Raw genomic sequence first — 13,835 nt, 5'->3', positions numbered from 1 at the left:
ATAAGCATCCTGGATGATTTATAATATAATTCCCCTTTATGATATACATTCCCTGTCCTATACTGACTTAATTCATTCTGGAATGCTGAAGGGCACTGAAGGGCACAGAAGGGGCAAGTCTGGCTTTTAAGGTGATACACATAGAGGCAACACTAGAATTTTCACTATGGACAAACAGCTGCGGTTTTAAGTGCCACTAGTCAACCTGGAAAATACTCAAATGCTTGTCAATCCATTAACTTCTGCTAATCCTTAGCAAGTTGAACTAAATCGGTATTTGATAATGTGAAAAACAACACTTAAAAGCTAATATGAAATATAACACACCATATTTATACTTTTAACAGGTACAAAAAAATCTTAATATTTTGGTTAAAACATTCCTAAAGTAAGGAAAAGTAACACATACCAAGGTATCATAAACAACTGATTCAAAATTAAATACTGAACTTTAAATATTACACTGAATTCATTTAATATTATTTTTACATTTTTTTTCAATTCATTTAATTTTAATTCACTTCACAAATCATCCAGAAATGGGAAGCATACCTTTTCCTGGGTCTTAGGGAAGCATCTACATCCAATCCCTCAGGGAACTCAACTTCCTACTCAAACATTCCCAAATCAAATTACTAACACAAAGAGATACACAGCTGATTTACCTCCATACAATCTTCTACTCTCCAGCAAAATGCCTGAGCAATCTGTTCTAAAGTACAGACCTTTTCAAACGGCTGGAGGATATCCACACAATATTCACAGCATGGTATTTCCAAGATGTGTAGTTAATCTACCCATCAAATCTTGTCCAAATATGTGAGACTAAGAACATTATGATGATAAAAGATACAGTTTTCAAGCAGAGGTACATGCTTTATAAGAAAATAAGTCAGGGGGCGCCTGAGTGGCTCAGTGGGTTAAGCCGCTGCCTTCCGCTCAGGTCATGATCTCAGGGTCCTGGGATCGAGCCCCGCATCGGGCTCTCTGCTCTGCAGGGAGCCTGCTTCCCTCTCTCTCTGCCTGCTTCTCTGCCTACTTGTGATCTCTGTCTGTCAAATAAATAAATAAAATCTTTAAAAAAAAAAAAAAGAAAAAGAAAAGAAAATAAGTCAGACTACCCTGTCATCTCTTTCAGAACTTAGCATTTTAGAGGTGATTCTTAAATTTGTTTTATTATAATTGCTATGGGGATATTTGTTAAGAAAAAAAAAAAAGACTCTTTAGCCTCATAGATTTACTAAATCAGAATCTGTATTTCTTCAAACAAGGGTCATACGTGGTTGTCACATCTAAGTAAATTTAGAAAACTGTTCTGACCGATACTGCTGCTACATGTAGAGAGCTTTGGACTTCCATTAGTGACTTAAAAAAAAAAAAAAAAAAAAAAAAGACCTTAAAAGTTATGCAATAAAGGAAATGTCCTCACTCACTGAAGATAATAAATTATTTAGGAAATACAGGACAGTTAATTTTTTTAATTAGAAAAAATATAAAGTTCAGGGCACCTGGGTGGCTCAGTTGGTTAAGTGTCCAACTCTTGATTTAGGCTCAGTTCATGATCTCAGGGTCATGAGATCAAGCCTCAGTCAGGTGGATTCTCTCTCTGCCCCACTGTTACCCCCCACTTATGTGCTCTCTCTCTCTCTTAAAAAGAAAGAAAGAAAGAAAGAAAGAAAGAAAGAAAGAAAGAAAGAAAGAAAAGAAAGTTCAGATAAATCAAACAGTTAATAAAAAGCTTTTAGAAAAGATGGGCAAAAATTTTTTCTAAATCTGGATAAATGGTAGATTTTCCCAGCGTAACTCAGTCAAGTAATCAGTGAGTAAAAAATTGTTAAGTTTGACCAAATAAAATTATACAATACTGCTTATTTTTGCAAGGGTGTGTGTGTGTGTGTTTATTCCAAACTAAAAGGCAAACTAGAAAAATATCTGTCCTTTAGAACAAATTAAAGGGATCCATTCTCTCTCCTCTCCCACTGTCTACCCCAATTTTCCCTAAATGAAGGACAAGAGGTACTGTTTTGGGATAAGGCCCTTAAAGCTAATTCAGGGAAACATTCCACAGAGTCACTAGAGTTTAGGGTCAGAGTTTAACCTAAGAGTACAACGGTTATTTAATTTTGCTTTTCTTGCTCTGAAATATATATTTGCATCCTCTGCATATATACCCCTTTGCGGAGTCTACTATTGGGCAAAATTTAGGTATTTCTGCCTGATACCTCAACTTCAGAACAAGTTCAAACGTATGATATAATCCATAATTTTGGAAATATTTGCATCAAATATATGAGACAGAATGCTAATAAGTTTATTATACAAAAAGCTCATGTAGGTGCTCCTGGGTGGCTCAGTGTTAACCCGCACTCTGCCTTCGGCTCAGGTCATGATCCCAGGGTTCTGGGATCAAGCCCAGCACTAGGCTCTCTGCTTGGCAGGGAGCCTGCTTTCCCCTCTTTCTCTCTCTCTGCCTGCCTCTCTGCCTACTTGTGATGTCTCTCTGTCTGTCAAATAAATGAATAAAATATTTAAAAAGAAAAAGAAGAAAAAAAAAAGCTCATGTAAACTGGTAACAAAAGGAAATAAATGGGTTAAGAACAAGAATGGGAAATTCATAAAATTAAATTCATAAAATTAAAAAGGCACAAGTAATTAAACATATGATATTCCATTTTACCAATAAATATAGATCAAAGCACTAAAATACCAATTTGGGCCTGCCAAATTTATAAAGATAATAGACCCCATTCACAGGCTGCAAGACCTATTCCTTGCACTACGGCAGATGCTGCACTGTGATTCACCCATGGTGGGTTGGGCTCTACTTTAATGAGAGGAAAAACCAAATCACCGTCTGGGTGAAGAGGAACTCTGAAGTGACTAGGGACACTGCTGGTATGTCCAGTTGAGGCTGAAAGGTTGCTAGGATACTGCACAACCACAAGGTTGGAAATTCAAATTCACTAAATATTAGCTAGATGCCAGGCACTCTGATACCACTTTAGCCTCATGATTCTATAAATTTAAAATATTATTTCCATTTTACAGATGAGGCGGTTAAGGCTTAGAAGAAGGCTGCCCATGATCAAACATCTAGTAAATGGCAGAGCTTGAGTTTAAAACCAAACTAGGCCCCCAAACCAATGTTCCTCCTAGTATAAATTAAGTTTCCCCTTACTTATAAGAGCAAAATCAAACTCTCCAAAAATAGGGAAGTCACTAATTATAGCATCGTCACTCTGAAAGCTGCAAATTAAAACTTTCTATAATAAGATGTCTATACTCAGCATTTACTAGTCTCCGGTTCTGAGATTTATGTTCTATATTATTTCATTCCCACAACATCAAGTAGCCTGAATTATCTCCTTTCCACAGCATCGAACTGAGGCATGGAGGTTAAAGAACTTGCCCAAGGTCACAGAAACAAGAGCTGTAAAGGCACTATTCAAATCCAATGCTATCTGACTCAGAAGCCTGGACTTTTAACACTATGCTGTGTTTATGCTAGAATTCCATGATTATCATCTTCAGTAGAAGATTCAATACTTTTCGCTTCAGGCCAAATGCTTTCTTTCCAGCTGCTTTTATCCAGTGCATTTTCAATGAGGCTGTAGCAGAGAGAGCGCTCTCAGTACTGTTCTGAAGCACAGATAGTACTCTTACTAGAACTGAAGAACATAAAAGTGCAAAGCAGAATATACACTGGGTTATTTCCTAGTCTGGAGTTTTCTCTTACCTGGTTATTGCTGATGAAGCTATTCTTGCTAATCTCTCCTGACTTCTCCAAAATTTAAACCAGAGGACTCCTGATTTGGTTTTCTTTTGTTTTTTTGAAGGTGTGTTTGTTCCTCAGTAGATTTTTTTTTTCATTTTTTTTTTAAAGACTTTATTTATTTGACAGAGAGATAGACAGCACAAGTAGGCAGAGCGGCAGGCAGAGGGAAAGGGAGAAGCAGGCTCACTGCTGAACAGGGAGCCAGTGTGGGGCTCGATGCCACAGCCCTAGGATCATTGCTGGAGCTGAAGGCAGACACTTAACTGACTGAACCACTTTGGATGCCCGATTTGTTTTCTTTGAAACTGAAGACCTAACTGCTACCAAGGCAGAATCTCAGGGCTTAGGACACAACCCTAGGATACTTCCACAAGTCTCCAACAACTATGGAGTCAATCGTCCCTGAATCTACTTTCCAACAATAGTTTGCTTTGCTGACTGCACTGATGTCTGCTTTTCTATTTCACCGTCTCTGCCCCACCAGAGCTGCATCAAAAACATATGAAGTTACAAAATCTTTCACTGTTGGTATTAAGAAGCAAACACAATAATTTGTTGGTATTTAGACGCAAACACAACTACATATGCTAGAAATAAAATGGCCCTGATTTTACAAGCATAAAGGAGTCCTCAGCATCCTTCACTGCCTCACTGAGTATATAAATTTAGATTTATATATAAATCAACACAAATTGTTTTCCTTTCTCAATAGAAGGAAAGGAAAAATAGTGACTTTGATATACCTAAACCTCTACTATTTCCCTTGGAAGCAGAAGGCCATTTCTCCCCCTACTGTTAGTGCTGAGTTACAAAGAGAGTTACAAAGCTCAAAGACACCTTCCATAGGAAGAAAGATGTTTGCCATTAGTAAATTCTACATCAGCAAGAAACTCTGCTTCTCCTTCCAAGAGGTCAGCACACATCTGCCCTCACAATTTCTCATAAAGTGAACGTACTATGATGGCACATTTGGTATCAGAACCTAGGCTGCCCAGTTATTACTTAATACCTGCCCATAACACAGAAGTCATGACTCTATTCTATATTATGGAGAAAAACACTGCCTAGAAGGCCCAGTTCTAACAGAACTTCCCTACCTGTGTGACAGAGTCACAGGCGGGCTATGAGGCGGACAGCCTCAGAAGCTGATGCTCAGCCTCAGCCACAGTAGCCCCTTCTCTTTCCCTAACAGCCCCGAAAAAGGCCGGTTCCTACATGAGCCATTATGTGAACAGTGTCAGGCAACACACTTCCAGTCACATCTGTTTAGGCCTCAGTTTCTCCTCTGAAAATTTATGCAGCACAGGAATTCTTTGTCAAGCTACCAACATTCCTGAATTTCATTATTACAGGATTGTGACTGAGAGACTTAAGACTTTATGAAGTAAAAAGCTGAGACCACAGGTAAATATATTTACTGCTCCTAAAGTAAAACGAAAAGATGAAGCATAGTTGGGACATGGACTTGGGAGTTGGTTTCGTTCATGCACTGCTGTGCATGGGTCGGCAAACAATAAATATTTCATGAATGTTAAACAAACAAACGAAAAACAAGGACACTTTATGGATCCCAACTTTGGAAGAAAGGATTGCCTGACAATTACTTTTTATTTATCTCTGTTTCCCAAGATGACCTCATGAGCCTGCACAACACAGCGGATACCGGCAGTGACGATGAAAAGAAAGCGGAAGACTGCTTCCTTACTAATACGAAGGGAACAAACTAAATGCTTTCTTCCTTTGACTCTAACAGTCATTTCAGTCCCATCCCCACAGCTGAACTGTGTCCTCTGCCTTTTCCAGCTTTCTCCGTCAGCAAGCTTGCTGAAGGGAGGGCCTCACATTTGCCCGAGCTCCTCAGAAGGTACTTCTTCCCTCCTTCTGAAGATGGCACGAAACGGAGGCGATGTGGGTTTGGTCCATCTCTTTACATCTCCCTGAAAGAGGTGGAGCAAGGTATTTCAAACTTCATTAGTTTTGCTCCAAAAAGGGACGGGTTGTAACTGCGTACAGGTCTGATGCCAGGAGGAAGCTTTTAGAAAATCACCTTCTTGCTTGGTCCTCAAAATTCCTATTATTCTTTTTCATCAACAAAGATGAAGCAAACAGTTTCAGAGCTTTCTCTAATGATTCCTGAAAAGCCAACCACTTTACACATTGCAGTTGTCAGATGCTCCCTGATTCATAAAATTATGCTGATGATACAACTTTTTATTTCTCTGTGCTTGGGGAAGTACCATAAAACCTGTTAAAAGATCTTTCTGGGCATCTTTTTAAAACATGCATTGTTTTAGTTCACTCACTGAGTATTATTAAAGCACTAGCGCAGCCTTCCGACTTTGTTTTGCATGTAAATACAGCGCTGTTTTCAAGAAGAAAGTAGCAGTAGAGCCCACTAGAGTTAGTCATCAAATCCTGGCTCAGCCACTCACCAGCTGCATAACCAAAAGGCAAATGATTTTTCTTAGCCTCAATTTCACTTCTAAATGTGAGGATACTATCTCCTTTCATAAGGATGCTGAAGGGATTAGATGCAGACTTATATTGTTCTAGTACACACTGATGAAGGCCTACTCCCATATTAGTTTTTAAATATCCTACATTTCACGAAGCCTCAGAGTTCCCAGTCTGCCACCCTGGTCCTTCTAAGTCCCACACATTTCCCAAAATTCAAGAGCTAAAAGATTACTCTTAGCATATGAAACTTCTAGGACCCTGCTCCAGTATGTGTTCTGAACCACTGGTAACCATTCATTATTAGTGATTAAATATTTAGAATATTCCCCTTGATTAGATTAAGTATATATAAAGCAGCGCCTGATACACAGTAGGTGCTCAAAGTTAGTCATCAGGATGTCTCCAATACGATTTCACATGCCCTGACCTAACAGCTTTTGAATATTTTGATCACCCCCCAGGAGCAATGGAGCTAAGCAATAAAATCATGTTCGACAAAAAAAAATTGTGGGGACCTGGGTGGCGCGGTCAGTCGGATGTCTGACTCTTGATTTCAGCTCAGGTCACGATCTCAGGGTCATGGTATCGAATCCCGTGTCTGGCTCCACACTCAGCGCAGAGTCTGCTTGGGATTCTCTCTCCCTCTCCCTCTGCCCTCTCCCACTGGTTGCTGTTCTCTCTCTCTCTCAAATAAATAAAATAAATCTTTGAAAAAAAATTGTGAGGCTAGAACGGAGAAAGAATTTAAAAAAAAAAAAGAAAAGAACTGAGCAAGAATAATGGCTTCCAAATGTGGCAAGGAACAAAAATGTGTTTTAAATGCTGACTCAATTTTCATTAAGAATTTTTAATTAGTCCAGAAAGAGAATAGCAGCAATAAGCTATGCTACCCCATGGGATTACCAGGAAATAAATAAAATCTTTATCCACTCTTCTCTATTCCTGTTTCCAGCTCAGCCTCCTTCCACCTGTCCTCAGAGCTCCGGGGTCTGTTATTCTGTGGGATATAACCTGCTTATAAAATCACCTGAAGAGGGGCGCCTGGGTGGCTCAGTGGGTTAAAGCCTCTGCCTTCGGCTCAAGTCATGACCCCAGGGTTCTGGGATCGAGCCCCTCACCGGGCTCTCTGCTCAGCAGGGAGCCTGCTTCCTCCCGTCTCTCTCTCTCTACCTGCCTCTCTGCCTACCTGTGATCTCTGTCTGTTGAATAAATAAATAAAATCTCAAATAAATAAATAAATAAATAAAATCGCCTGAAGAAAGCACTAGCATGAGAAAGAAGAAATGGGGGGAAGGGGAAGGGAGTGAAATGGTGGATGAGAGAGAGAGAGAGAGAGGCATTAGCTGTCAAAAATTAACAGTGCTTCACAAAACAAACTGAGGGTTGCTGGGGGGAGGGGTTTTGGGAGAAGGGGGTGGGATTATGGACATTGGGGAGCGTATGTGCTTTGGTGAGTGCTGTGAAGTGTGTAAACCTGGTGATTCACAGACCTGTACCCCTGGGGATAAAAATATATGTTTATAAAAAATAAAAAATTTTAAAAAAAATTAACAGTGCTTATTCTTTTGCAAGGAATGTATAATGAGAATGTTTTCAAAACAAATCAGTGTCAGAGCTGAAAAGCAGTTTTTGAAAAATTACTTTACTTTTTATTTATTTATTTTTAAAGATTTTATTTACTTATTTCACAGAGATACAGCAAGAGTGAAAACACAAGCAGGGAGAGTGGGAGAGTTAGCAGGCTTCCCACTGAGCAGGGAGCCCTATTTGGGGCTCGATCCCAGGACCCTAGGATCATGACCTGAGCCGAAGGCAGATGCTTAACGACTGAGCCACCCAGGTGCCCTGAAAAATTACTTTTCTTAATCAAGTTCCCAAAGGCATTCTGAAGAGAGAATATTAACTCCTTCTCTTCCTTTACATTATGTAAGGCCACAGGACATCTTAAAATGTATCCATCTATTCCTATACCTCACCATAAATTTTTCAGCATTTCACTCCCCTGCTGTTTCAAGGAGATATTCATACACATTTTAAAGCATTTCAAATATTCAAACATTCAAATATGCATGCTCCTTAACAGTTTTTCAAAGTTCAAGTCACAAGGTAAGAATAAAACTTTCAAGAATTGCATTCTGTCTCGCATTATGTTGCTCCACATTTTCATTAGATGAGTTATGAATCCACTGTACCAGGAAATAAACATCAACTTGTCTCCATGTATGAAAGTTGGTCAAGAATTTAATTTATAAGGGGCGCCCGAGTGGCACAGTGGGTTGAGCCTCCTCTGCCTTCAGCTCAGGTCATGATCTCAGGGTCCTGGGATCAAGCCCCGCCATCAGGCTCTCTGCTCAGCAGGGAGCCTGCTTCCTCCTCTCTCTCTGACTGCCTCTCTGCCTGCTTGTGATCTCTGTCAAATAAATAAATAAAATCTTAAAAAAAAAAAGAATTTAATTTATGATACTTTACAAGACCCCAACTTTTACACAAACTGTCTTACCACTGGGCGGAAGCAACATTAGTGTTATTTAACCAGAAATGGCAGTAGCCTTAGAAAGAATGGCTCATTTACGCAGAATTCATAGAGGGTGCTGCAGCCTAACTAGTCACGCTCAGTCTGAACCCTAAGATGGAGACTCCTGACAATCACAAAGACTCTAATAAAAATTCAAAATTCAGTCCCCCAGTCACAGCAGCCCTGTTTCCTTCAAGTACTTGACAGCCAGAAGTTACCAGATCCGGGCCTCATAGAGACTCTACTACACAAGGACAAAAAGTGATGTGGACCGTGAAAACTGCAGGAGAAACTGCAATTCTTGGTTACGCAGAATCTCCTGATTGGTAAATGCTGCCAATGGGAAGCGTAAAGGGTAACCAACATGCTGTGTGGAGACCAGAGGAGACCGAGGAGAAGGACAACTAGATGCATCTGCGTATCTGGTGCTGGATTTTAGAAATGAGTTAACAGAAGACAGGGAAATCTCAATAAAGTCTGGAGTTCCATTAATACCAATATCAGTTTCTTAGTTTTGACAAAGGTGCCACAGAAATGCAAGATGTCAATCATGGGAAAACTGAGTGAGGTGTATGTGGGAAAACTCCCTACTACCTTTTCAACTTTTCTGTAAGTCATAAATTATTCCAAAACCAAACATTCAGTAAACGTAATGACTGTGTGTGCCAAACCTGTCCCACAAATTTCCAGTTTGTAATCTCTAATCACCATGAACCCCAAATCACAGATAACACAGACATTATACACGGCACAAAAATAAATACATTTTCATACACCAGAATAATGTGGCCAATCACGGAACTGCCATCGAAAAGGGTGAAGTAAAACAGTTGTCAAAGCAACAATACATTTTGAAGTGACTTTCAAACATTTAAGTAACCTAACATTCTCAGAACTCTGTCAAGTTTAAAATTAAGAAGATTCAAATACATTCATATTTTATGTACGGATGTAAAAGGATGATTTACATTTGGAAAGGATATAAACAGCAGGCATTCAAAGATCATGCTGGAGAAACAAACACCCACGAGCCAGTCGAAATTCTAAGATGGACTATAATCAAGTGGCCCAAATTTAAGATACATCATAACATCCTAAGAAATCGGGAAGGGAGAATCCGTGGCCATTGGAGTGATCCATCAGAAGATGAGCTCTGTGAGGTCTGGAAAGCCTAAAAGGCCTCCCTGGCTAAGAAAAAGAGACAGAAATAGGGATGAACACGAAACAGATGAGAATGCTCTGAAAAGTATAAAGGAGTGAGGGACAACAGGCTGGTTAGATCACAGGAGGTCAGATTAAAGAGGGCCTTGAAAGCCAAGCAGAGGAGTTTGGTCTTGAAGCAGAGCAAAGGGACAACTTAACATCCCTGTAGAGGGGAGTGGTGTGTGAAAACTGAGCTTGAAGAAGATGAAATTTGGTCATGTTCCAACAAATTAATTTGGCAATGTTGCCCCCTACATCATTCCACTCCCCTATAAACTTTCTTACGCGTCCAGATTCAAAGCCACATTTGAACTCTGATTCCCCCTCTGATCTCACCAGTTGCAATCCTGTGAATTCTAGACCTCCTACATCTTCCATCCGTCTCCTACCCCTGCTGCCAAGACCTCAGTTCAAATTGTCTTTACCCTTTCTATTCCCCTACTCCCTCTCTGGTGCTGCACTCTGTTGGTGAACGCTAGACGATACTGACAAAGAAGCTCCTAAGGCACAGCTTATACCTGTGACCTTTGCTGGCTCACCACTCTTTTTCTACAACTCAAACTGGTAGTTTATTTATTTTGATTCCAGTATAGTTCACGCACAGTGTTACACGAGTTTCAAGTGTATAATATAGTGATTCACCAATTTCATACATTACCCAGGCTGGCTCCCTTCTCTAACCAGTATGAAGCCCAATGATATCCCCCCACCTCCAAGCCTACATTCTGTCCCTTCCCCCCAACATCTCCGCACTTATTCTCTGAATATTCCCTCTTCTTGTCCACCTGCTTCCTCTGCCCAGAGAGTGCCTTTCCTCTCTTTGCTCCATCTTTCAGCCAACACTTTCATCCACAGTGTCTGACAGCTTTTAAAAAAGAACAAAAAACCAACCCATGTCACTCTTCTGCTTAAACTCTTCAGTGGCTTCTAACTACCTAAAACACAGAAGTCGAAGTTCCTTAGTACACAGAGCATATAAGGCCTTCTTTTGACCTAACCCCTTCTTATCTCTTCAGAAAAACTCTTCTACCCCATCCATTCATTGCTGGATATTTAAAGCTCTAGGACTGTCCACCACATTATTTCTTGTCTCTGTACCTTCAATCGTGCTGACTGATCCCTCTGCCATTTCCTCTCTTATTGGATTGGCTGTTTCATCTTTTAAGATTCATAATCTCAAGGAGATTTTCCTTAACCCCCTGTGTCAAATAAGCTACTCGTTACTCCTCTGTGTTCCAGGACAACAACGGCATTTCTACCTGAAGCAAATCATATTATACTATACTGTGTTTAGGTGTTTCCCTCTACTGCCACTTTCTCCAGTAAAATATAAGCTAAGACTGTTCTTGTTCACTCTTAGACACTTGCAGCTAATAAATGTTACTTTAACAAACGCTGACCTCAAATAAAATCAGGCAGTACTGAGCTGCATTTCTCAACCAAATGCAGAGGTCGTACTTCTGATATAGCTACACGTGAAAATTCATGATCTTCAAGCCTAACAAGTTTAGCATCTGAGAGCCCTACACCTTTCATTACCAGGTAGTCAACTCTTGAGAGGGTGAAGAATTCCTGATTCAGGATCTGAGAGGAATGATGTTCCTGGTTCCTTAGCAACCTGAAGGCTCCTGCTTGATGGGTACTGGGAGCTGCTCAGCCTGGCAAAATGACCATCAGGTTAGCAATCTACTATTCTCAGGAATTAAATATAGAGTGGGTATCACGGTATGCCTCCAGGAAGGAGTGGGGGACAACTGTTTACAGAGACCAAGGAATAAAGCAAGGGATGAGGTAACAGTCCCAGAGATAACCCCAGATAAGAAGACTTTTTTACACAGAAGACTAAGGGAAGGTGCATGCGTTCAAAGACTCAAATCAAGGGAGTATGTCAAGAAGTGGTGTGCATCCTAGGAGACAGTGTAAGGTAGGTCTCAAGGTGGCATATTTTGAAAGCAGTAATATAGTAAACCATTAACCCCAAGAGATGACTCCAAGGTGTGTCACCGAAGAATTCTGTCCCCACCCCTCTGTTCTTTCACGCTCTTGGCTCTCCCAATCCTGGAGGTGAATAAAAATGCATATCAACAACCTTACTTTAATGAAAAAAAAAAAAAAAAAAGATAAAAATAGCTTTAAACAACGTACCTTTGATTTTTTGTTCAGTGGCCTAAAATAAAAACAAACAAACAAAAAACAATGTAAATATGAAACTGAAAGAAATGGATTGTTATGATAAAATGTTAATATATTACTATTATATAAGACATATACACTTTTATTAAATAAGGAATTTGTCATTTAGGTGAACTGCACAGGAAAAGATATGCAAAGAAAGCATGCTTTTCCCACAGATGTGCCCCATTGTCCCTGATACAATGTTTATTAATAAAGAATGTTTGAAATGTTTCTTTAGATACAGATCAGAGAAGACATCATTGAATGACATTTAATAATAAAAAAATGGCACTGCACATTTCTCATTATTTGATTTTTAAATGAATTTCCTATAACTGTCACCTCTAACATTTAATGGATCCATTGAGTTTTGCATAAGTTTAAATGGTTTCAAAAATTCTTATTTCAAATGATAAAAAAAATTAAGTTTTCTGGAAGAAAAGCTGAATATAACCACTTGGTCAAATCAGTAATAAATTTAACTCCTGGAGGTTAGGCTGCTCTTTCAGTTAAACGTAGTTAACTTTTAAGTATTTTTGAGTGGGGAAAAAATTTCAAACATATCTGTCACTTCTGACACATCTGATAATTCATTAAAATTACTGTGTTCAGAAGCCGAACTGACGCCAACCCTGCTTTGCCATATTTGCCCCATTGTCCACCGTCTCTGACATAGTAAGAGCAGAGCTGCCTCAAGATACCTCACTCAAACTTCAAGGGCCCCACAAAGAAAGAACAGATTAAAGACAGAGGCCACAAGCATAAATCAACTTTTTAGTTAAGGCCAATTGCATGGGAGTCCTAAAAATAAAAGATAAAGGGACAGGCAGGGAGGTGAGGAAAGACTGAATAATTCGTAGCCAATAACCAGGAATTGTTCCTAAGTAAAGATAAAGCTTTCCTTAAGTGCCATGGGGCACAATAATTTTTCTTACTCATATTAAATTATTGTTACCTAAAATAGCATTTATTGAATTTGACCATTATAGAACTAGATGGTGAAGGACTCTATGGCAATTACCCTAATCCTCAAGCCCTACCAAACAGTCTTTCCCTAGTGAGCCAGAGTCAGTCCAGACAGTGAGCAACTTTACCAAGTTTTAGAGCACTAGTGTTATGCTAAATAATGGAGGCCCATCTTTTACTTCATATGGATTAAAAATTAAAAAAACAAAAACAAAAACAAAAAAAAACTGATGGAAGGACAATGGCAAAAGACCAGATAACCAGCTAGAACACTTATTTTACTTCTGGAGAAATTGTTTTTAAAATCTGATGGTAGATGATCAGTTTTATTAGAGAGACCTTGGTATATGAATACATTATGAGAAGTACCATGGCAAACAATAAAATACATAATTTTCTGAAGCCAAAACATTACAGTACAAAAATTATTTTATATGCTGAAAATCTTTTTTTTTTTTTTAACTCTTTTCTAGTCTCTTCCACAGTTTACTTCCAACGGAAACTAAGTTACAATACACAGAAGCCTTGATCACAGTATCCCCAAGATAGACAGTACTGCTTTCACTGGCCTTAACATAGAGGATATGTAGTCTCCAACTCCTCCAGAAAAACAACTCCAAAACAAGTCCACATTGCTTCAGAACAACAGTCTACTCATTCAGTACTCTGTCATCCACAGAGAATGACACAGAGAAGACATCTAAAGGTGTCTGCCCGTCCGAATACTGACGAATATACTGAAGG

General features: G+C 39.3%; 1 protein-coding gene across 12 annotated transcripts in view; it reads right to left on the bottom strand.

Annotated features, from left to right (window-relative positions):
* TNRC6A (trinucleotide repeat containing adaptor 6A) overlaps positions 1-13,835 on the bottom strand; it is a 104,624-nt gene that overhangs the window by 57,595 nt on the left and 33,194 nt on the right. For all 12 annotated transcript variants that reach the window (XR_009349334.1, XM_059155170.1, XM_059155162.1 and 9 more), the window contains one exon: positions 12,096-12,117. Coding sequence is in view for 10 of the 12 variants with exons in the window: in XM_059155170.1 (XP_059011153.1) it covers positions 12,096-12,117 (22 nt within the window). In the remaining 2 variants the exon portion in view is untranslated. The remainder of the gene's footprint in view (positions 1-12,095; positions 12,118-13,835) is intronic.

The sequence above is a fragment of the Mustela lutreola genome, chromosome 17, assembly GCF_030435805.1.
Source record: "Mustela lutreola isolate mMusLut2 chromosome 17, mMusLut2.pri, whole genome shotgun sequence".
NCBI classification, from domain to species: domain Eukaryota; kingdom Metazoa; phylum Chordata; class Mammalia; order Carnivora; family Mustelidae; genus Mustela; species Mustela lutreola.
This window is presented reverse-complemented; position numbering and strand designations above follow the sequence as displayed.